Genomic DNA, 22,028 nt, shown 5'->3' with positions numbered 1-22,028 from the left:
GGTGTCATGTCGGATCGTCGTTTCGATTACGCCACGTTAAAGGTTAGTCCTGAATATGGAAGAAGGGACCCCGGCGACAAGCCGAGAATACAATGATCTCGCTCGATTACTGGCGCGGCGCGGCGCGATATTGTGCAGCGTGCAGACGTTCACGATTACGACACCTATAAGTTCGCGCCGAAGACAAAGGTGGTGGAAAAAACGTGAGAGACGAGAGGGGCGCGCGCGAAGACCGGTACTCGAATGTCCCGAGGAATCCAGGTTGATCGTCGATCAGGAATCCAAAAATACGCGCGCGTATGCAGATATGTATATCCGTGGCCCGGCGCTAACACGGTTACCAGAGCGAAATCGTTTCCGAAAAGGACACCGAACGTCCTTTACGATCGGTCGTTTCTCCGGTCCCGTGAACCACGAACAAATTAGTCGAGAACGCGTTTCTCATTTCTACTTTGTCTGGACTTTATTTGGGATTCGCAGGAGCGCCGATCGGAGGCACGCTGAGATGTCGGTAAAACCCGAGGGAGCCGAGAATGATAGCGTGCACTGTTGGTCGGCTGTCGGGCACTAGGATAGAGCATGCAGCGGTGGTTGCTAGCCCTGGACGAGCCGGCGTCTAATCCATGCGGTACCATCCTAGTCAACCACGAATCATCGCTTGGGTATGTTTCCTCGCGCTCTAGAACCACCCCGTACAATCGCAACGTAGAATTCCATAGGCGCAACGAACAATCGATTCTGTTCCTATTTCTATATTTTTACTATTAACCCCTTGCTCAGGGAACACCGTTAGCACGTTCGGAAATCGTTGCGACGGTACGGAGATTCGACCAAGATGAATCGATGATTGGTAGTACTGCTGCATAGGTAATACCGTTGGACCGTATCAGGGGATGCTGGAACACGGGAAATTCTGTTCCAGTGGCGTGATCGCAACGGCATTGGCAGTTCCAGCCGGGAACCTGAACCAGAATCAGAATCAGAATCAGAAGCAGGATCAGAATCTGATTCAGAATCAGGAGCAGAATCAGAGCCAGAGTCAGAGTCAGAATCAGGATCAGAGTCAGAGTCAGTGTCAGAGTCAGAGTCAGAGTCAGAGTCAGAATCAGGATCAGAGTCAGAATCCGAGCCAGAGTCAGAGTCACAGTCAGAGTCAGAGTCAGAGTCAGAGTCAGAGTCAGAGTCAGAGACAGAGACAGAGTCAGAGTCAGATTCAGGATCAGAATCAGAATCAGAATCAGAATCAGAATCAGAATCAGAAGCAGGATCAGAATCTGATTCAGAATCAGGAGCAGAATCAGAGCCAGAGTCAGAATCAGAATCAGAATCAGAGTCAGGATCAGTTTCAGAATCAGAATCAGAATCAGAATCAGAATCAGAATCAGAATCAGAATCAGAATCAGAATCAGAATCAGAATCAGAATCAGAATCAGAATCAGAATCAGGATCAGGATCAGGATCAGGATCAGGATCAGGATCAGGATCAGGATCAGGATCAGAATCAGGATCAGAATCAGGATCAGAATCAGGATCAGAATCAGAATCAGAATCAGAATCAGAATCAGAATCAGAATCAGAATCAGAATCAGAATCAGAATCAGAATCAGAATCAGAATCAGAATCAGAATCAGAATCAGAATCAGAATCAGAATCAGAATCAGAATCAGGATCAGGATCAGAATCAGAATCAGAGTCAGAGTCAGATTCAGAACCAGAATCAGAAGCAGAACAGCCCCAGAACAGACGGCGACGGCATCGGTGACGGGGACGACGATGGCGCAAAGCTGGCCTTACATCTACCGAACGAGCGGTACGGCTGCAATCCTGACATCAGCTTGTACGCGGTGCCGAGGACCGAGCTGCACGAGGCGGAATGGTAAAGGCCGTTCCTCGCCAGCAGACCGTAAAATTCAATGCAAAACGCGGCTTGAGCAATACCGTGCCTGTTAGTCGAACGAACTTGTACCGTCCACTTTCATAGCGTAAATCGCTTAGCCGAACGATCGGGCTCGCTTGATCTTGTCCGTTGATCTTTCAACGCGACTAAGGGTACGTTTATATCGCAACTGCTTTAGAACCCATAAAAAGCGTCGATCGCAAGCGTTGCTTCGCTTTTATTGTCGCTCTCATCTTTGATCGCAGCTGCGACAAAAACGTATCCTAAAGTTTCCTTACATGTTTCGTGAACGGAGGACGTTTCGCAAACGATACTTGATAGAAGAAAACTAACGATACTCCGATCACACAGGATAGAGCCTGACTCGATAGACGCCGAGTTCTCGAGATTCGTGGCCGGCTCGTCGGCGGCGACGACCACCACGAGGAACAATTCGAGAAGATGTTGCCGGACCTCGACCAGTTCCGGCTACTCCAGCCATTCGCCGCCGTTGTCCGGCGGCTCGTACTCTTGCTACGCGTCGGCTATCCCTGGCCAGGCCTTCTTTCGAACCGTTCCGCTGTCGATAAAGGACCAGTTCGGTGGAGGACTCGCCGTGATTCACGAGAGCGAAACGATCCCGCGCCCTATCTGGCCGTCCGCGTTCCCCGGCCCCCGTGAACTCTACCAAACCGACGAGAATCCCGAGTACGATGGTAAGTCGCACACCTAAAACGCTACGAGTTTACACACGCGCTCGTAATTGATGGTTGTTCGTTGCGGTGTCTGTTGCAGCCCTGTACGCCTGCTGTGGTTGCGGTTGCGCGTACGCGTACTCGCATTGCGATCGGGACTACGAGAAGACGACGGGCACGTCCGCGCACGAGATCCTTCTCGAGCTGTCGCAAACTCTGAACTCTGTGATAGAAGGGGAGACGGCGATGACACCGGAGGAGATCCTGCAGAGCATCTCGCAGAAAGTGACGCAAGGTATCGGCTTGAAGAGCGGCATCTACGAGTACGTCTACCATCAGAACTCGACCGGGAAGTTCTTGCCTGGGAAGAAGTCGCTGCTCAGCGACAAGAGCTCGTCTCTGTTCAGCTGCGGGAACCGGACCGGCTCCTCGCGAATAAATCCGGTGAACTCGAAGCTGTACACGAACGCCAGGCACTTGTACCTGCACAACCCCGGTTGGTACACTTCTGTGTGCACCTGCGAGCACGCGCATCACAGGTTCCTGTCGTCGTCCTCGTCCTCGTCGAAGGGTGACGAGGAAACGGGAATCGGGAAGAAAGGGGTCGCGTCCCCGGTGTTCCAGAGGGACTGCCAAGGAACGCCGACCAACCGGGGGCAAGACGCGCGAAACGATACGAACGAACCCGTTTCCGGGTTCCGAGCGATCGGCTGCAACTGCAGCTGCAACCGCAACCCGAGCAGACCGTGTCGCCAAGCCGTGAGAAACGCTTACGCGAATCGCAAAATCGGCCAGGACGCGAAGGGGACCATCGGACTGAACGGGGAGAAGGAGAATCGTAACACACTCGGCCACCGTGAACCAGAATACGCAACGGTGAGCGAAATCCGTGGTACCGGAAGTCGAACCGCGGAAGCGGCGAACAGGCGTGAAATGATGGGTCTATGCAAAAATAATGGTTGCGATAGTATCCGGTATACCGACGCAACGTTTCTCCTTGTTTAAAATCGCGTTTCTCGTCCGGGTTGCTCTTGATCCTATGTCATCAGTTTCCGTATACATAATGAATACTCGATTTTATATCGCTTTTGTACTTGAATGCGATCGTCCATTATTTTAGCATCTTTGCATAGCATCGGGTAACCAAGAAGCGATATCTTCCGAAATATCGGATCTTGGTTACCAGATACTCGTATCGGTTCTTCTTCTTCGATTTTCTACGTTTCGATGTAGATTTTGAACGAGTATTCACAATGTCAATGTAACCAACGTGTCAAGACCGATGTTTCAGCAGCTGGAAAGCAGTGACGGCGGTTCGTCCAGCGAGGGGATAGTCGTCGCTTCCGGCAAAAGCAACTGGGACAATCGGTTCCGCGGTTTCGCCGGAGACCTGGACTTCACGCTGGACGTGTCTCGGGCCGAGAGATTGGGCCGAGCGATCGCGAAAGCGAAACGGAAGCGACAATGGTGCAGAGCTCTAACCGCTTTCTTCGGACTAGTCTTCTTTGTTTTAAGTGTCATCATTGTCTCGCTGTCCGTCACAAGAGGCCGTAAAGCGTTTGGAAGCATGTGACCGTTCGACCATGGAAACTATTCGAACTCAAAGTATCGTTCAAACTCGGCTTGATCAACCGAACCGGGTCATCCGTCTAGTTTCCCAATCTTTTTACCACACTTTGGGTACGCCGTCTCTAGTATACGAATTTCCAAGCGCGGTTGAACTTTCAAAAGTTAGACTGAAAATAGGCTAGTTAGAGACGAATTTTGATGTCGGTTAATGATAGTGGTCGAGTAGCGAAACTGTATTTTACATTTCATCGAGGGTAACCCTTGCCGAAGATCTTTGAAACGCTAAAATTACTAAGGTGGACTAGAACTGTGCGAAGTCAAGCAAATTTGCATACTTTGATCAATATAAAAAATTCATATATATATATTCCTTAAGCTAACGTAAACGAGTGGATGTGGAGTTCTGTATCAGTCTGTAATCCCGTCATTAAATCGGAAGGCTTTTTTGACGGTGATTCTTGCAAAAGAAAAACCATTGACTGACACACTCTCGCTTTATGGAATTCTCAGTACCTTATACCGTTAAGTGAAATTAGCAGGGTTTAGGTCCTGTTAGCAATATGTGGCTGTGACCATGATACATATACGAATATCGATATACGACATATACTCATTCCCCGATAAGAGATCCTGTGTACCGATTGCATGAGAATCGCACAAGAAAACATTTTAACGAATAAAAACCTTATTTACGAATAAAAACTGTGTTTACTTTATAGCGAACAATGCGCCAGCAAAATTATTAGAGCCCTTATGCGATGAATTGACATGCAACATAAAAAGTAAAAGTATGTTTCGAATTTTCTCCTTTAAATTTCGCGCCAGAACAAAAATGTAAATTTAGCGCCACTCGACGTAGCGGCAAAACGCTCAAACTGGTAGCCAATAGTTACCGACGGTCGATAATATCATCGGAGCACCTGTGGCGCCGTCTGCCAGTCAAGGATGGTAACACTATGTTTCAAGAGTTACCGTCCGTCGGTATCGTTTGGCTAACAGTTTCGGCGTTTTGCCGCTGCATGCAGTGGCGCTAAATCTTTTTTTTTTTATTTATTACGCATTAGGCCAGTTCTGGCCTATCAGCGGACATACATAAAGAAATTAGTGCTGATAATAAGTAACAGACAATACGCCTCTCATACAACAATTATTCCGCATACATTCAAAAAATATTGACCTAAGACTAATTAATTATAAAATTAATTGTGGCAGCAGCAATTGTGGCTCCATCTGTCGATCAACGGTGGCAACACTACGTTTCAAGAGTTACCGACCGACGGTATCGTTTGGCTAATAGTTTGGGCGTTTCGCCGCTGCATGCAGTGGCGCTAAATCTTCGCAGCAATTGTGGCGCCATCTGTCGATCAACGGTGGCAATATTACGTTTCAAGAGTTACCGACCGACGGTATCGTTTGGCTAATAGTTTGGGCGTTTTGCCGCTGCATGCAATGGCGCTAAACCTCCACAGCAATTGTGGCGCCATCTGTCGATCAACGGTGGCAACACTTCCTTTCAAGAGTTACCGACCGTCGTTATCGTTTGGCTAACAGTTTGGGCATTTTGCCGCTGCATGCAATGGCGCTAAATTAATATTTTCAATATGGCGCGAAATTTAAATTAGAACACACGAAACAATCTTTTAAAACAAAGAAATAAGTAGAAAACCACGAATCTAATCAATTACGTAGAGGATAATATGGTTACTTAATTCATTCGCTAAGGTCGTAAATCATTGATTTCTTTATTCTACGATTTTTCATCTCTTACCTACATATACATATGTAAAACGGGGTAGTGTGAATACAACGTTACCTAATTTATGAGGATCGAAGTTTATTTCGAATTATTTGGTAAAATGGTTTATGTCATACCTTTGATAGCTTAATTACATTCGCGATAACGGTTTTGTAAATGCGATACAGATGGGTTCAGTCGAAACGCGTAATTCAACGCGGAGAACGGCGAAACGATGCTTGCTGTCAAAACGCAAATCGAAACGATTCGAGGCTCGTCGACATTAAAAGACCGATTGGTAACAAGAACCGATAGGCAAACGACGATGCGATCGTCGTCGCGTGCGTGCCCTGACCACTGGTTTTCGGGCATTTGCAGTTGCCCGCGATGCAAACCGTGTTATTTCTCACGGCCAACCGTTCCTCGTTCGTCTTGTTTTTCGTGTAGACGATCTCGGTGGGCAGACGGTTGTTCGTGCTCTCGATATTGCTCGACGAGAGCCTCATCGAGCTCTGTCCGTCCGCGCACGTACCATTTATGGTGACGTGTTTCGCGGCGACCACGTTCACGCTCGCGTTCGAGAAGACGCAATCCTCGACGAGCACCCCATCACCCTCCACCAACAAGTGACTCAGTTTCTGCAAATGAAATTTCGAACGAACGATCTCCACGTTCGAGAAGTACGCGAAGTTCAGGGACTCGGTCACGTTCTGGAACTCGCTGTTCTCTATACGCAGAGTGCCACCGCTTTTCCCCGAAAAGTTCAACCCCTCCGCTTCCTCGACCGTGACATTGATCATGGCGAAATCGGTGATCGCGATGTCCGTGAATCGCTCCTCGAAACGATCGATCTTCGCGTCCTGGATGCTCAGCGATCCGATGGTCTGCACGCTGAGAAACGTGTCGCGCGTGATCATCGGTATCCACCGGATCTTCGACAGACTCAGCCGCTCGAGCTTCTTCGACGCGAGGAACAGCTCGAAGATCAGACGGCCATGGATGTTCTCCACGATGATCTCCGTGATCCGATTCGCCTCCGTCAGGCTGGAGAAGTGCAGGTTCGCCGATCTACAGGACAATACCTGCAAACTCGTCACGTTCTCGTAGTTGTACCCGTCGGGCAGAAAGAACTCCTGGAATCGAAGAACAAGAGCAGAAGATTCGCGGCTTGTCGTTAGATCGGATCGACGAAAGAAATCATCGGTAGGGGAGTCTTACCTCGTTTCCAACGCATCGACAAGTCAGTTTCGACTCCTCGTCGATATCGCACTGTTCGTCGATCTTGCTTGCGGCTCCGAGAATCGCCACGAACACGATCGGTCCTACCACGCTCCTCATGTCTTGCTCTCCTCCAGTTTCGCGCACCAAGACCACACGATTGGTTTCGCTACGACCGCGAGCGTTCCCGCGCGTTCACCTCCGATCGATTAGATCCGCGATCAACAACGTCCCTTCTCGAGCAAAGATGCGATCGGTGTGGTGCAGTCGGAAAAGGGCTCGGTTCGAGCGCGTTCGGGTCGACGTTCCGACGTAGAACGAAACGCGCCGACGCGACGTTTGACGTCTGGGCACCGAATCAGAATCGGTCGATCGCCGGGATTAAGATGGACAGTTGTTTCGCGCCGCTTCTACGCTGACAATGAGTGACGTGCTCGACGTTCGATTTAAACGCGTTCCGTCCACTAAACACGTCCAGCTAGTGTCCTACACGCTCCCGATTGTTTTAGCATGCGCACCAACTATGGGCAATCGGTCCCGCCACTTCCACACCGGAAGCGCCCGTCAGCTGCAATGTCCACGCAATGTCAACCGGACATCGCTATGCCACACCAAACCGCACATCCTGATTCATACCGTTTTCACCGCGATAGAAGCGAAAATGATCAAGATTCAAGGATCCTCCGGTGTTTATCTGTTAATCGAGTCGGTTCTACTTCCGGTCGTTTCGCTTTTCTTTTCTTTTTTTTTCCACCGTCCACTCATCGGGAAATCTACGAAGAAACAATCAACTGCAACGTCCTCTGTATTGCTAAACAAATATTTATTGTATATCGCTTAACCCTACGTTACGCGATCGACGATACCGCTCGCCTTCGATCGCTAATTTGCACTTTCGTTCCGTTCGATCGACAGTTTCCGATCGTCGAGAAGCTCAGGTCGGGAATCGAATGTCCTTCGTGTACGCTGGAGTCGCAACGATTAGTCGCATCACGACCGTTTGTATATCACTTTCTTGATCACGCTTTTCCTCTCCGCTGCGACGAGCGCCAACGGCACTTTCCCCTGCCGATTCAACAGATTGGTCTGGCCACCGGCCTGGATCAGTAGCCTGAACAACTCGCTTTGCCTTTCCAAGGGGACGTTGTTCGAGACGGTGGCTGCAGCGTGCAGAGGAGTGTCGAGATTATAGTTGACCCTGTTCACTAGGACGGCGCCGTGCTTCTCCAACAACACCTGCGAACCGAACGTACCGCAACAGTGCTCAAAGTCTGGGCATTCATCTCGAATCGGTAGGTACCTTGACCAGCGCAGGATCCGCGGTTAAAGAGACCGCCATATGCAACGCGCTGTCGCCGCATTTCCTCTCGATGACCTTGGGATCGGCGCCGCACTCGAGCAACAGCTTCACCGTGGCCACGGACGAGACTCTTCTCGTCGAGGGCTCGTGGGATTCGATCGCCACGTGCAGGGCCGTTTTTCCTGCGAAAAAGAAGCGCAAACAGTTCGTTTTCCGGTTTGAACTTTCGAACGTTCGAGCAAAGCAACGACTCTAACCGTCATAGTTGCGCTTCGACAAATCGAAGACCCCGTTCCCTTGGCTCGATTTCAGCGCCAGCAACTCGGCCATGACTTTCGCGTGGGTGTCTCCTTGCCCCGCTACCAGGTGGACCAGCGTGTTACCCTGCAAGGGAACCAGACATACGATACTCGGAATATTAACTTACGACTTGTGATACAATTTGTAATTCTGGCAGGACTTTGTGCGCACACATATCTAGGTCGGAAGAGTTTCAGGGATTGGAAGAAGATGGCGAACGTACGCGGGTGTTGTACAGTCGTTGGCTAACGTCGATGCCCTTCTGCAACATCATGGCGGCCAAGTACCCGGTGACGTACGAGAATTGCGGACAGTTCAAAGCTGCCAAGTAAAGCGCGTCCTCGTCGCGGTTGTTGCTGTAGGAGAGCACGTCCCTCGGAGTGCGCTCGACCAGCGGCGCCAAGTAGGCAATTTTCTTCGCGAGTTCCTCCGGATTCCCCACCAAACACATCAGAGCTCTGTCCCGGGGAACGAGGAGTTAGAAATCCGTTTGAAATCTGTTCTGTCGTTCCGTTTACTTTACTCACGTGTAGCCGTCTTTGTCCTGTTTCGCTATCTCCTCCGGGGACCACTTGAGCAAGCATCGCATGGCACGTTCCACTTCCTTCGGATCCACGGCCTCCTTCAGCCTTTCGCTGGCCTTCACCGACGGTAGGTCCAACAACGGCCAGGGTACAATGTTGCGTTCGGAATTTCTGGAAAAACGACGGGCAAGATAAGCTTGGACAAGAAAAGAAGTAGAAGCTCGAAAAACTTCCAACGAAGTACTCACCGTCTTATTCGAGAACTCGCTGTTCTCTCGAAGCAGGCAACCGTTTCCGGTATTTGCAGATCGTCCCGATTGTTCGTAAATTTGGGCGTTTGAAATTCCCCGGCGCTTTGACTCCGCTGATGATGCTCGGGAAATAGAAGTCGCGCTTCAATACCGTTCACGCTGCTCGCGTTGTTCACGTTGTTCACGTTGTTCACGTTGTTCGCGTTGTTCACGGCATTCGCGACAGGGTGAACGGCCGACGAATTGGTAACGAACGATTCCGTAAAGGTGGAAAATATTGGTACCGTTGAGGCACCATGATAGCCATTGGTAGCGTTGCTGAGAGCAGATTCGTTCGTCTCGGTCGCGTAGTTTGGAACAATGGCGTCTAGTTGGTAATCGGTACTGGGAATCGAGTCATCGATATCGGGTATTCTGTACACAGGATTACATTTTTGAGCGGTTTCGTAGAAGAGCCTGGGAGCGTCCGAATCGATTCGATACGGGATCGAGATCGGGTTCGCGTTAGGGGGAACGTCGGCGATCTTCTCGGGCCTGATCGAGAGTTGCGGGGATCGTTGCTCTTCGGGCTCCTTTTGATTCCCGTCGGCCATGCCCCACAGCACTTCCTCGATCAGCTGCAGGTCAGTTTTGTCGCAGTTCGACTCGTTTTCGACGGACTTGACGGTGTCCGGAGGATTGCGGTTCTCCTCGAGAGGCTTGAAACCGTCGCTCCAGAAGGGACAGTTGTACAGCTCCTCGCTCAACGTTTCCTCGATTCCGGAGCCAAGAACCCCGTTGACCATCCGGAAATCGTTGGGGCTGCAGGCTTCTCCGTAGGACTGGCTCGACGACGGCGAGTACGACGAGGAGGAAGAGCAGGGCGAGAGCGAGCAACAGTTTTGCGCATCGCGAGAGTGCTGAGGAGCCCTGTGGCTCGTCGTGTCAGGAACGATCTGTAAAGTTTCGCGATCAGTGGCGGACGAGCATCGAGGAAGAACAGCTAGGACCGCGCGTAATCGCCGGAGCTGCGAACTTTTACGCGAAAATGAACATGTGTCGGTATCGAGTTGAGCAGGATCGCGGAAACTACTTTCTACCTCTGCAGGAAAAATTCGACTGGACCGCGCTTTCTTGTTCGTTCGCGAGAACGGGGATTGCGATCGAGATCCTGGATCCCGTCGCTTACGCTTACCACGGGCGAACCGAACGGGCTGTGTAAATTATTCGATTCGTTTTGCATCCACGGGCATTCGACGTAAGGCGCGTAGCTCGAGTCCCGGTTCTCCGAGCTCGAAATCACAGGAGAGTCGTGGCGCGGCGTCGTCTCGACGCTGGTCGTCGTTGCGGGACTGTCGATGTTGGAACAGTATTCGGCCGCTTGCAAATCGCCTCGCAACAGTTTCTCCAACAGCGCGTCGTCGTCGTTTTCGTCGTAAGCGGAATCGACGCCAAACTGAAATAGAACGACGGACGCGGATCAAACGGGACGAACAATAAATACGATAAAAACGCGGCACTGCTTCAAGGTCGAGAACGACGGAACGAATTAAAAACTCACCCCGACGCTCGCGCCTTGGATTCCCGAGGATTTCTCGATCTCGTCGTTGAAGCGGACCAACGATTTATCGTTGGTTGGCAGCTGATCGAGACACGAGTACACACGCTCGCAGAACTCTTTGTCTCCAAGGATCTGAACGGCGATCTGCTCGTAATCGAGAAGGTACGTTTCGTTTGTTCTCGCCGGTTGCTGTACGTTGTACGCGCAGTCGTAAGGAGCGTCTCTGGACCTTGGCAGATAGTGCGGCTTCATCGGTCCACGGGCTATCAGCCGGTCGGTACGATCCGCCTCTTCATCTTGCTCCTTCTTGTTGCCGTTGTCGTCTACGTCTCTGTTGCCGCGATCGTTGTCCAAAGCGATGTTCCATTTCTTCTTGCGATCGGTCGGTTCCCCGCGATCCGCGGTGCCGATCTTTTTGCCGATCTCGCACGAGAGCTGGAGGCTTTCGATCCTCTCGATGATCCCGTCGAAATCGTTCGGCGAGCGAGGCCTAACCGAGTTTCTCGGCAGCGCGCTCGTGTTCGCCATCCTCGATGCTAATTCCGATCCTCGGACGCTGTTCCCGTCGTCCCGAGAGTACGATGCATTCAGCGGAACAGCTAGTCTCGTCAATCTGCAACGAAGAAGAACACCGTGGTCTCGCAAAGTCTCGACGCGACATCGTCCTCTCAACGTAATCGTTTCAAACTTCCCGCCCCGGCTGACCGGAAGTTGCGGTCGCACGATCGGAAGACGATGCGCACCAGTCCACCGTACGAAACTCGCCGGAGATCCGTGTATCGGGGATTTGGTAGAAAGAAAAGAAAAACAATCGACGAGAACGAAGGAGATGCAATCGGCTCGCCAGCCGCGTTCCTTTCGCCTGTTTAGGGGGGAATCGCGGCAGATATATGCCGCGCCGCCTTGGCCCCTGGACCGCGTTGGAAGCTGGGAGAGCTCGGAACTCTCGCTGAACCGGTTGTATGCGTGCATTGTCAAAAACGCACGAAACCGCGGCGTTTGCGTCGCAGAGTGTTGTGCGTCATAGAGTTGGTAGCGAGCCGAAGCGAGTACGGAGAATCGGGGTCGCTTCGTGGCGTTTGTCTTTCTTCAGCTTTCGGGCCTGGGTAGCGTCTACTCGCTTCGCCCCGCCTCGCCTCGCCTCGAGTAACTTGTATTCCACACGCGTCTCGACTGACTAGATACTATGTACCGATGATGGATGAACATGACGTCGCGGATGACGCGTGGCAAAGAATCGCTACGCTTAGCACACTCTCTCCGAAACGCTAGCCGATCTTGCACGCAAATAGAAAGAGAAGAGAAACAGCTCGTACCTGACTGGTTTGTAGTGGTCCGGCCGGTCGAGAGGTGCGTGGATGTCTCGTGAGCCGTGCAGTCGCTCCGTTCGCTCGCTGCGTTCTGGAAAGCGACCTCTCCTGCCAGGACGGTCGTATCCATCGGTCGTGTTGGAAATCTACAGCTCGAGCCAGTCTCGAGCGGCTCGCTGCACGATTAAGCTACCGTACCGTTAGCGATAGCGGCCACGCATGCGCGACGCTCAATGACGTCTGTCGTCTCCACAGTTGCATTTACATACTTGATGTGTTTCGAAAATGCTGGCGAACAATTATCGTTGCGCTCTTCGGCCTCCGCCTACCACACAGCCTAGCGTCTCCGCATTTAAACTCTGCGTCCTAGGCTACGTTAACGACGCGTTAGCCGCACCGTACCGGTAAAAGATCCTAGCAATTTGTTATCCAGACTATAGGGGACTGTGGAGAAGCCAACCAGATTTGGCACGTTCAACGCGGTGGCATAGCAATTAGTGTTTAAATCTAGGCAAATAGTTGCACGACCCGTATGCGGGTCATGCGTTAGTCAACGCGTAAAGTGGTTAGCGTACAGGGTGGTTTAGCTCGCACGGTCGCTTTGTATTTTGACGAAAGAAGCTATCGAAACAGAGGTAAATATTATTCGCGATCGTCGACAGAAAAGTAACTCACTTTTCCACCTATCTTTTGATCGGAAAGGTGAAGATAAGATTCTTTCGGGTCAGAAAACATACGAGTAAAACTCTATCTGCACCTTTTCGAACCTCCACTATCGTCGAATGGAAATTTTTGTTAAAAAACCGATGACCACGGAATCTGCTCCGCGCGTTCGACTGTCCTATCATCGATGAGAGCATCGTTGGCTGGTAGAAACCGCCGGGGTGAGGGCGCCGTGTGATTTGGAAATGTCACGATTCCGCAACTGCGCGCTACAAGGAAATCAATCTTGGCAATTCGATCGTGGTTTCGCTTTATTTCATGACAGCGCATCTCATTCTCCGAAGCGATCGTTAACCGTGGTAAATGCTCGACTTGTTCCCCTCAGGACCAGAACAGGCGTAAAATCCCCGCGAAGAGTCCGACCTTCCAAAGCGTCCAGACCAGCAGCCCGATCACGAACGCGTTCACTACCATGTCGAGCCAATGCAACCTGCAACAATTCTTCGTTTCATTTTCTGTACGAAAATATGGAAGACAACGAAGGGTGAATATTTCGAAGCAATCGATCACGTAGACATGGTCGTAGACCGTGATGCCATCTCCCGAGCTCCGGACCGATAGAAAAATGCCGCGAGCGTACGTCTCGGATCATTAAAAATATCGAAGAAGAAAAAGGAAATGATTCGACGGGGTTTTCCGCGACTGTTACCGCGTATCTCCTCCCCCTTGTCCTCCCGTCGGCGGTCGGTGTCGACGCCAGCGACTTCGTCTTTGTTGCTCACTCCTCTGCCAAAGAGCAGCTAGTCGCGACTCGACGAAGCTTGGGATCGGCATCGGCGACGATTATTATCGTGTCGAAACGTCTCGTTTACGCGCATCGCGAACCAAAGAAGTTTCGTCGGAGCAGGAGAACGAGTAGGAAGACTGGTATCAAGGCCGACCACGTCGCAGCCGTAGCGCCGCGCCGCTAGACCAGGATCGTGAGCGGGGACGAGGGAAAGTTCTGCGATCGATCAAACAAAGTGCCGAATACTTCGAGGAGGTAGGAAAGAAGTACGATTCCCGCGAGATGCGAGAGATTCGCGAGATCCATGGACCCGTCGCGATCCCGTCGCGATCTTATCTTATTCCGACGTTGCGCGACAGAAACGCGACGTTCGTCGTTTTATATTTAGGTGTCGGAGAGCAGACATGCCTTGTCTGCGTTCGTGATATTGCGTGACAGCATATATATACATACATTTAGCTCTCGTCGCGAGAGCTGCTTTACCTTTCCATACGCCGTTTGTTTTCTTCGATTAGCGAGAGGTCTTCGTGCAGCAGATAGCGTTTCGCACCTATCAGACAGTTCCTGTGCAACGGAGAACAGAGAAAAAGAAGATCAGTTCGCACGCGGTCGCGTTCGTCTGGGCTCGCGTACTCACTCGAAGTACTTCGGTACGTCAAAGTTCTGATACTTGAAGCCAAAGATGTTCTGCTCGGCCGGCGGCACTTGGGTGTCGAAGAGGTCGAGCATCTTGTCGTTGTGGAAGACCCACTCGTTGTTGAGGAACGGGCTGAGCGTCATCAGGGCCATGTAGATTTTCTGGTGGAGATTGACCAACCTGCAAGACGCGACCCGAGAAAAAGAAAGAACGTCCTTTGAGATGGCCTGGACGCGATCGAGATTTCCGTTGTTGCTCTTACATCGGTCGTCGGCCGGTGATCTTCAGCACGCTGTCGATGATCAGCGAGGGCAGCAGGTGGACGAGCAACGTGAGCACGTAATACAGGAAATGACTTTTCGTCAGGGCCGTGCGGGGATACCAGATGATCCCGTCGACCGGTATCTTCTCGTTGCTCTTCTGGCCTATCGCGATCAGCTCTCGAATCGAGACGCGACGGATATTATACGACGAGCAGTTGTACACGTGCACCTCGGGGTCCTCGCTCAACCTGAAGCCATTTTCAACGGGAGCATTTTACAGATTTCCGGTCGGCTTTAACCCTCTCGCGACTAACGAAAACGTGGGTTTGGGTTCGTACGTTACCAATCCCCGTTTCCACGTGGCGATCAGCATGGCTCTGATGGCGACATCGACGGGTAGGAAATCGCAGCAAACCTCCGGGTCCACGCGGATCACCCTCAGGATCCCCTTCCCGCCGCCCGTCATGAGCCCCACCGGTCCGTTGAAGTTGTCCAGCCAACCGCTAGTCGGATCGTCGACCGTCGAGATCACTGAACAATATCGCGCAGGTTTTCGGTGTTTTATTCGTCGGTTAAGAGCACCGGTAGCTTACCTATCGACGGTCGAAATATCACGCACGGTAGCTCTTTCGAATAGTCGGCGATCACCTGCTCCGCCAGCCGTTTGCTGAACGTGTACGTGTTCGGCATGGTGCCCAAGTATCTGCGAAAGAAAATTCGCTGATCAGGAGCGCACGAACAAGAACGAAGTGCCGTCTTCTCGTCTCTGCGGACGAAAATGCCCTAAATACCTTCCGTTGCTGAGAAAACGGACTCACTTGGGGGTAAACGTGCGTACAGTCTGTTCGTCCAAGTTTTCGACCATATGTATGGTGCTCTTCCAGTCGGTGATCGGCGAATAGAGGGTCTCCTCCACCACGGGTTTGTCGCTTTGCGCGTACGCGGAGCTGACGTGCATCAGAGCCTTTTGGAAAACGTGGAAATCGTTAGAATGGTCAAAGCGTTAGTTAGGATGGTACACCGTCCTATCGCGTGTACTTGCCACCAAGTTCTTCATGCTGCTAGCCAAGACGCAGACGTCCCTGGTCGATCGGGTGTTCGAGAATATGTCCTTCTGCAGATTCTCTTCGAACCGGACGTTCGCGGCCACGTGGAAGATCACCGAGACGCGATCGACGATCGTTTGTCTGTCGTGCGAGGCCAGACCCAACCCTTCCACGCACGTGTCTCCACGTATCGGGATTAGTTTCGAGAAGTTGGAGGGACACTCTTCTCGCAGCCTGTCGTACAGCTGAAACAGAAGCGCGAACGTTGTCAGCGTGCAGGCTGAAACGATCGTTCGCGGGCACGAACTTACCGGTAGTCGAATGATCTTCTTCAATCTGTCCTCGATGCACACGCCTTTCTTCGGTCGCATCAACAAGTATATCTCGCGAATCTCGGGGCAGGACCTCAGCAGCTTCTCGATCAACACTTTCCCCATGAAACCGGTGCTACCGGTGACGAACACGCTCCGTCCGGCGTAGAACGTCCCTATCGAGCATCGTTCCTTGGATCGCCGATCGTCGTCGTTGCTCCGTTCAATCTGGATCGGATATTCGTTTCGATCGGTCTCGAGGGCAAAGATGCAACCGGACCTGCCCGAAAACTTACCGACATCGTGTGTGCCTCTCTTCACCGATCTTCTTTGCGGATCTGCTCTGCTCTCGCGCACAGACGAATCACGAATGAACATATATTCCACGGCGACTATATGACGACGAATATAGATGAACAGTCTGGGTTCCCGAACTAGTGGAGTTCAAGGGTCTTGATCTGATCTGCATACTCATTCTCATCCGGTCATTGTTCGTCTTCTCATAATAAGTGTGGACTCTTCCACACAAAATCGCCTGATCGTTTCTATTTTTACCTTCCCCGATACGAAATGCGATTAACCTTCTAGGGATTGTTTCATTCTCTCGAGTCATCGAACCGAGGAACTTTTCCTTGAAAAGCGAAACGATCGTAGACCCTGCTTCGATCGCAGGGACCTATAACCTTGGTAGAAGCTTGGGAGTGGGAAAGTGTTTGTACGATAAATTATATCATCTTGGAAGCCCTCTGACGATAGACACGCGTATCGTCGCGTTCTGTCGTTTGTTTCGGTCGCATGGCCGTCGTTCTCGACGAAGCGGAACTGCATCGTGAATAATAGATTCGCGATAATGGACGCAACAAGCCAATCCGTGGTTCTATCTCCCGAGCTATCCACCTCGCAGGAAAGCAAAGACACGTTCCTGTTACCGCACCAGACAATGTCGCAGCTGTCTGGGGCCCAGCAACAGCAACAGCAACAGCAACGTTTTAGGTTCGATCGTCGTGTCCGGAGAGAACCCGACGAGACACGCTCGACTTTCGGTTTTCCAGGGAATCGTTCGAGGAACGATCAACGGAAAGATGTTCGACCTCCACGGAGTCGTACGAAGATGAGAAGGAAGAAGAGTACCAGGAGACCGAGGCGAAGGGGGAGCAGAGGACCTTGAAAATCCCGTATGGCGAGTCAATGAAAAAACCTCGTCGCGTCCTGTCTCTGGTAGAACGCGGTCCGAACATGTCGAAGCACGGTACCGGTCGCGTTCTTTAATCTTCCCGGCAACACTTGTGCGTTCCAGCTGGACCGGTGGCGAGAGATCCAGGTTGATTTTAATGCCTCGCTCGTCCCCGCTTGCGTCTTTCATCGCGGATCTCGCGAGTCACGGAACAGGCGAACAGACTAACCAGTTTGAAATTTCAACTCTGATCTCGTTCGACGCAGAAAACGATAGCGAAATCGGCCGCGGCTACAGTCAGACACGGAGCCATGGGACGAAAAGGGCGGAAAGCCTCGCCGAAAGCCGGCGCAGCCATCGAAGATGGCGCCAAGGTCGACGGACTGGCCGACGGTGACGAGCACGTCGACAACATCAGGTAGACGGAAACTCGATCCGCTGAATCCACTGAATCTACCGGATCTAACGAATCAACTGTCCGAGATCGTTCTTGAAACGGTTTCTTTTCCAGGGAGAAGATGATAAAGGACATGCAAGAAGAGATTCGATTGGAACAGTACAACCAGGCGCAGATGGTGCGGTTGGAGGCTCAGCAATTGGAGAAGTACGAGGCGCAGTTGACGATGACAAGGGCGGCTCTCGATCGCCATTGGTCGGCGCACGCCGAGAACCTTCTTCTCCTGCAGTTGCAGGAAAACGTTGGTATCTCGATCGAGTAGACACAGTGCGACCGAACGATTCAATTCCGAATGTCTTTCAGTGGGATCGGTACATGGCCTGCGACGGACTTCCGGATCCTGGTTTGTTGCGCGACTTGAACACGTTCTTGTTCGTCTGGACGATGGAGAACGAGAACGTGAACATGGTCACGGTCACGGGAATCTGCGACGTGATCACCGACGTAGGTCCCGCCCGCTCGATCCTGAAAACGAAGTCAAATCGATTGCTTGTCGCGTTTTCTTTCAGCTGATGGCCAAACTCCGGAGAATCGTACGGTTCTCCGACGACCGTTCGAGGGAGCACGGCGACGAGTACGAATCGGTGAGTGACACGCCACATGCCGAATTGATAGTTCAGTTCCAGCGGATTCGTAAAGGTTCGACGGTACGGCGCCGTAGATCGCGAGGGAGCTTCGCGGGAAGCTCCAGTGGTGGATCGATCTCGCGTGCTACCGATTGCTGCGCAACATCGAGGCGAACATGACGAGGGAGGACATGAAGACGAGCAGATACGTGCGCGAGTCGAGCCAGATGGTGTGCTGCGTGTGGGCGCCGATCGCGTTACCTATCGGCGCGAAACGCTACACGGACAAGGAAAGGTACCGTTTCCTTTGGCAACGAACGAGAAGGATAGGCAAAGATACTCGGATTTACCTTTGGCGTCCGGCACAGAAAGCCGATCGAAGTGGCATTCAACGAGATCAAGCTGACGATCAAATTGCCGGCGGACGTGGACTGCCACCGCATGGCGATCCGGGGACTATGGCTGGCCTACGATCACTATTCCGTCGAGACCGATTCCCGTCGCATGCCGATCCTGCCCGAGGAGATGAGAGACCCTTGGTTCAGACCCCCCGGTACGTTGTTCGCGTCCGTATCGATGCTCGAAATAGTCGTAGGGGAACGCAACGAAACGAAACGATTCTCTCGATGAACGCGTCGGTGTCGTTCGAGCTTTAGATCTCCTCGAGTTCGCGAGACGGGAGTACCGGGAGAAGCTTCGGATCTGGGAGGAGCAGGCCGAGGAACGGCAGCTACGATTGGAGGAGAAGAAGACGATACTGCAGAAGATGGAGAACCCGCCGGCTCTGCCGAGCGCCCGGAGGAGAGGGAAGCGCGGCAAGAAGCAGGGCAGGCCAAAGTCTGCCAAGAATAACGCGTCGGAGTTCGAGCAGACCTTGGAGACGTTCTTGCCCAGCGACGGGGAGATGCTGCCGTATCTTCCGACGCCCAACGAGATCGTTAGGCAACGGGAAGGTAACAGCTGTTAGCGCGGCGACGAGTATCTTTAGATAGAAAAGACTCTTCGACGCTGGAGCGCTAGCTCGCGTCTCGCGTCTCGCGGCGGTCGATAAGTACGGAAACAGGGACGAAAATGAAAAGAAAATTATTTGATTCGTTAATTTGATTTATAACCAAGACAATTGAAATAGTCGCGCTGTTTCTCCGACGACCATACCAGATAGATTGCCAGGCTAGACCAGTGTTAGGCAATCGTCGGGAAAGTCCGGTGCACGAGGCGTTTCCGTTTCAGAGGAGAGCAAGAAAGAGGTTCGCAAGATATTGTTTAGACGATGCGGGAAGACCGAGGTAAACCTGAGGAAGTACGCCGTTCTCGGCGGCGTGTTTCGGGTGGACCTGATACACCAGCCTCCGCAGCCGAAGGATCTCGGGAAAGACACCAGCTTGACCACCCGTGAGTACAGGTTTTCCTCTGAGAATTTGCAAACCTAAATTCGAGCAGTCCACGGCACAACAACAGATCGACGCGCTTTGCAGTGGAATTGCCGAAGGAACCGCGATTCGCAAAGTTCTCGAGACGGTACGAACCTCCGCAGCCGGCGCCGGATTCCGAAAGGACGCCGGAAGTGATCGAGGCCGAGATGAAGGCTCTGGAGACGGCGATGGAGTCGCTGCTACTGATCACGGTGCAGTTAGTATCCTCCTCGTTCGTGTCTCTCGAGCTTCTCGGGAAACAAACTGATTCCCGAATCGTCCTCAGTTTGCCGGACACGGTGTTCTGGTTCGAGCCACCGTTGGTGGCACATTGGATACCCGAGAAAAAGATCTGGTCGACCAGAGACGTCCACGACATCAAGTACAACGAGGAGAAGCAAACGATCGCGTTCAGAAGCGGAAAACTGGGCGTCCACGGGCTGGCCGCGTACAAGTTCGCGAATCTACCGTTTCAGAGTTGGGAATTGAAGCCGGAAATGAGGAAGAACGGCCGGGATTACGGCGGGGTCGTTCTGAACGTGACCGCAGCCACCGTTCAAGCCGAGTTCGTGGTCAGAGTAGGTTGCCAGTCGGTATCCGTGTCCTAACGTGTATCATACGATGAATTACGATCGCAGGAGGATCGAGTGTGCCTAAACTCGTTGGCGGGCGGCTCGTCGACGCCTCTGAAACAAATCCTCGGCGAGTTTGTCGAGCTGGAGACCCTGATCGAGGTAAACCCTACTCCGAAAACGCTTTCCCAGCAAATTCCGAAGAGAGTTGTCTGCTCGTAGCGGATGCAACGAATCGGCTGCGACCTGTTCCCGGAACGGGACGCGTTCAGCTACTTGAAAGGTCTGCCGATGAAGCATCCGGTCGCGAAGAAGCATTTGCGCGACTGCATGGCCCTGCTGTCCACCAGCTACGTGTTCGCTTGGTCCCGCTGGAACGCGAGCAGGACCTTCTGGGAGATCGTCGTGCAGTTTAAAGAGGTCCACGGCTGCGTTGCCAAAGAGGTAACCGCCTGTTTCGATTTAACCCTTTGACAAAGTAGCTTCTCGCTGTTTGCTGTTCGCGGTCGAAGGGTTAAATGCTGGTACCGAGTTTCGCTTTTCCCCCAGCGCACGAATTTAACGCTGCTGGTGACCCCGTGGCGAACGATGCGCGTGCGCTGCACCGAAGTCAGCCCCGAGTTTTCCGATCTGCCGCTGGACGACGAGGACAGCAAGGTAACCGAACGGCAAATCTATACTTCGAACGGATCCCGCTTGATCCCGGATACTTACAGTTCTACGCCGACCTGTATCAACTGGCCACGAACACGGCGGGCATCAAGACCCGTCTGCTGATCCAACGAGTCTCGTTCAAGCTGGTGACGACGGTCGCGCGGCTCCTCGAGCGCACCAACGTGATCGGCATGTCCTCCTAAACCTGAGGACGGGGTTTCGCTAACGCAGGGTTGCCTGTTTCTTTTCCAAATGAAATCCTTTTTATTCGAATACGTGACGTATCTCGAGCATAAAGCGATATTCAGGAAATAATATACGTCTCCGTTCGATCTGCAGTTGAACGCAAAACGATATCTCGAAGGAAACACACACAGCGATATCGAGATTACGGCTAAGCGGCAATTAGAGTTAATTGATGCGCTTCGACGGGTGGAGTCGAAAATGGACTGGGACCGGGACTGGAATCGGGACTGGAATGCGGGATGGGTTGTGGGATGATGGTCCGAGGGACTGGGAGGAAGGTAACAATAGGGAACACTACAATACGGATGTGTTCGAGTCGTCTTTGTCTTCGTCTGCGTCTGCGTCTTCGTCTTCGTTGTCGTTGAAGGTCGTCGTCGTCGTCGTCATTGTTATCGTTGAAGGTCGTCGTCGTCATCAGTGTCGTCGACGTCATCGTGAACCCATAGCCATGGCTAGGCGCGAGCGGCAACGGGAAAGCCACCCGTTGCTACCACCGCCGCCGGAAACGCGACATCGTTCTAATATATTAATACGTTTGCCTGCCATTTGTTCTGCTCCCCATTTAACATCCACGAATACATAGATTAATTGTTTGATCTGTTTCTTTCGATACGATCGAGATTTTTTTTCTTGTTTAACGTATGTGTACGCAATACGAAGCTAAAAAATATACAGTGCTGCTAACCCAGATCTAACTTGGACACGCGGAAGAGCGGTAAGCCTTCGGTCATCGTCGCGCAACAATCACTTTTCGGTCTCTTTTCGGTTGTTTCGATCGTTCGAGCGCTTCTACCGTGTGTCCAGCGAGCACAGGCTGCACCACTTTGTATCCGCTACATTCTCTAACTACGTGTTTCCCTATATTCTTTGCCACCTTCGTCCCGACCGTTTGATATGCGTTCCAAATCGCCATGTACCTTTC

At 52.0% G+C, this 22,028-nt stretch overlaps 5 protein-coding genes across 5 annotated transcripts in view; 2 read left to right on the top strand and 3 right to left on the bottom strand.

The window, feature by feature from the left end:
* Positions 1-893: 893 nt before the first annotated feature.
* LOC143362340 (uncharacterized) lies at positions 894-4,484 on the top strand. Its single transcript, XM_076802396.1, has 5 exons — positions 894-966; positions 1,759-1,876; positions 2,249-2,592; positions 2,672-3,447; positions 3,863-4,484. Exons 1-5 carry the CDS (start codon positions 894-896, stop codon positions 4,142-4,144), a joined length of 1,593 nt encoding a protein of 530 aa, XP_076658511.1. The 3' UTR covers positions 4,145-4,484.
* Positions 4,485-5,897: 1,413 nt separating this feature from the next.
* On the bottom strand, positions 5,898-7,744 carry LOC143362345 (uncharacterized). Its single transcript, XM_076802404.1, has 2 exons — positions 7,094-7,744; positions 5,898-7,008 (listed from the first exon to the last, which is right to left on the bottom strand). Exons 1-2 carry the CDS (start codon positions 7,211-7,213, stop codon positions 6,121-6,123), a joined length of 1,008 nt encoding a protein of 335 aa, XP_076658519.1. The 5' UTR covers positions 7,214-7,744; the 3' UTR covers positions 5,898-6,120.
* Positions 7,745-7,897: 153 nt separating this feature from the next.
* LOC143362344 (uncharacterized) lies at positions 7,898-12,601 on the bottom strand. Its single transcript, XM_076802403.1, has 9 exons — positions 12,325-12,601; positions 11,009-11,621; positions 10,643-10,903; positions 9,466-10,403; positions 9,221-9,388; positions 8,917-9,151; positions 8,651-8,777; positions 8,394-8,575; positions 7,898-8,329 (listed from the first exon to the last, which is right to left on the bottom strand). The coding sequence occupies exons 2-9, from the start codon at positions 11,534-11,536 to the stop codon at positions 8,084-8,086; spliced, it is 2,685 nt and encodes an 894-aa protein (XP_076658518.1). The 5' UTR covers positions 11,537-11,621; positions 12,325-12,601; the 3' UTR covers positions 7,898-8,083.
* Positions 12,602-13,189: 588 nt separating this feature from the next.
* LOC143361963 (putative fatty acyl-CoA reductase CG5065) lies at positions 13,190-16,407 on the bottom strand. Its single transcript, XM_076801712.1, has 10 exons — positions 16,322-16,407; positions 16,026-16,253; positions 15,711-15,959; positions 15,487-15,632; positions 15,262-15,371; positions 15,007-15,199; positions 14,668-14,916; positions 14,406-14,585; positions 14,252-14,332; positions 13,190-13,471 (listed from the first exon to the last, which is right to left on the bottom strand). The coding sequence occupies exons 1-10, from the start codon at positions 16,325-16,327 to the stop codon at positions 13,363-13,365; spliced, it is 1,551 nt and encodes a 516-aa protein (XP_076657827.1). The 5' UTR covers positions 16,328-16,407; the 3' UTR covers positions 13,190-13,362.
* The window catches only part of LOC143361959 (uncharacterized), a 39,373-nt gene continuing 31,033 nt past the window's right edge, over positions 13,689-22,028 (top strand). Inside the window, exons 1-14 of the mRNA XM_076801701.1 lie at positions 13,689-14,023; positions 17,466-17,617; positions 17,711-17,897; positions 17,960-18,100; positions 18,166-18,240; positions 18,318-18,517; positions 18,591-18,775; positions 18,879-19,175; positions 19,453-19,614; positions 19,698-19,851; positions 19,921-20,212; positions 20,273-20,368; positions 20,429-20,650; positions 20,756-20,863. Of these exons, the coding sequence (XP_076657816.1) occupies positions 17,511-17,617; positions 17,711-17,897; positions 17,960-18,100; positions 18,166-18,240; positions 18,318-18,517; positions 18,591-18,775; positions 18,879-19,175; positions 19,453-19,614; positions 19,698-19,851; positions 19,921-20,212; positions 20,273-20,368; positions 20,429-20,650; positions 20,756-20,863 (2,226 nt within the window). The 5' untranslated portion in view covers positions 13,689-14,023; positions 17,466-17,510. The remainder of the gene's footprint in view (positions 14,024-17,465; positions 17,618-17,710; positions 17,898-17,959; positions 18,101-18,165; positions 18,241-18,317; positions 18,518-18,590; positions 18,776-18,878; positions 19,176-19,452; positions 19,615-19,697; positions 19,852-19,920; positions 20,213-20,272; positions 20,369-20,428; positions 20,651-20,755; positions 20,864-22,028) is intronic.

Source organism: Halictus rubicundus, chromosome 16 (genome assembly GCF_050948215.1).
Source record: "Halictus rubicundus isolate RS-2024b chromosome 16, iyHalRubi1_principal, whole genome shotgun sequence".
Lineage (NCBI taxonomy): Eukaryota > Metazoa > Arthropoda > Insecta > Hymenoptera > Halictidae > Halictus > Halictus rubicundus.
This window is presented reverse-complemented; position numbering and strand designations above follow the sequence as displayed.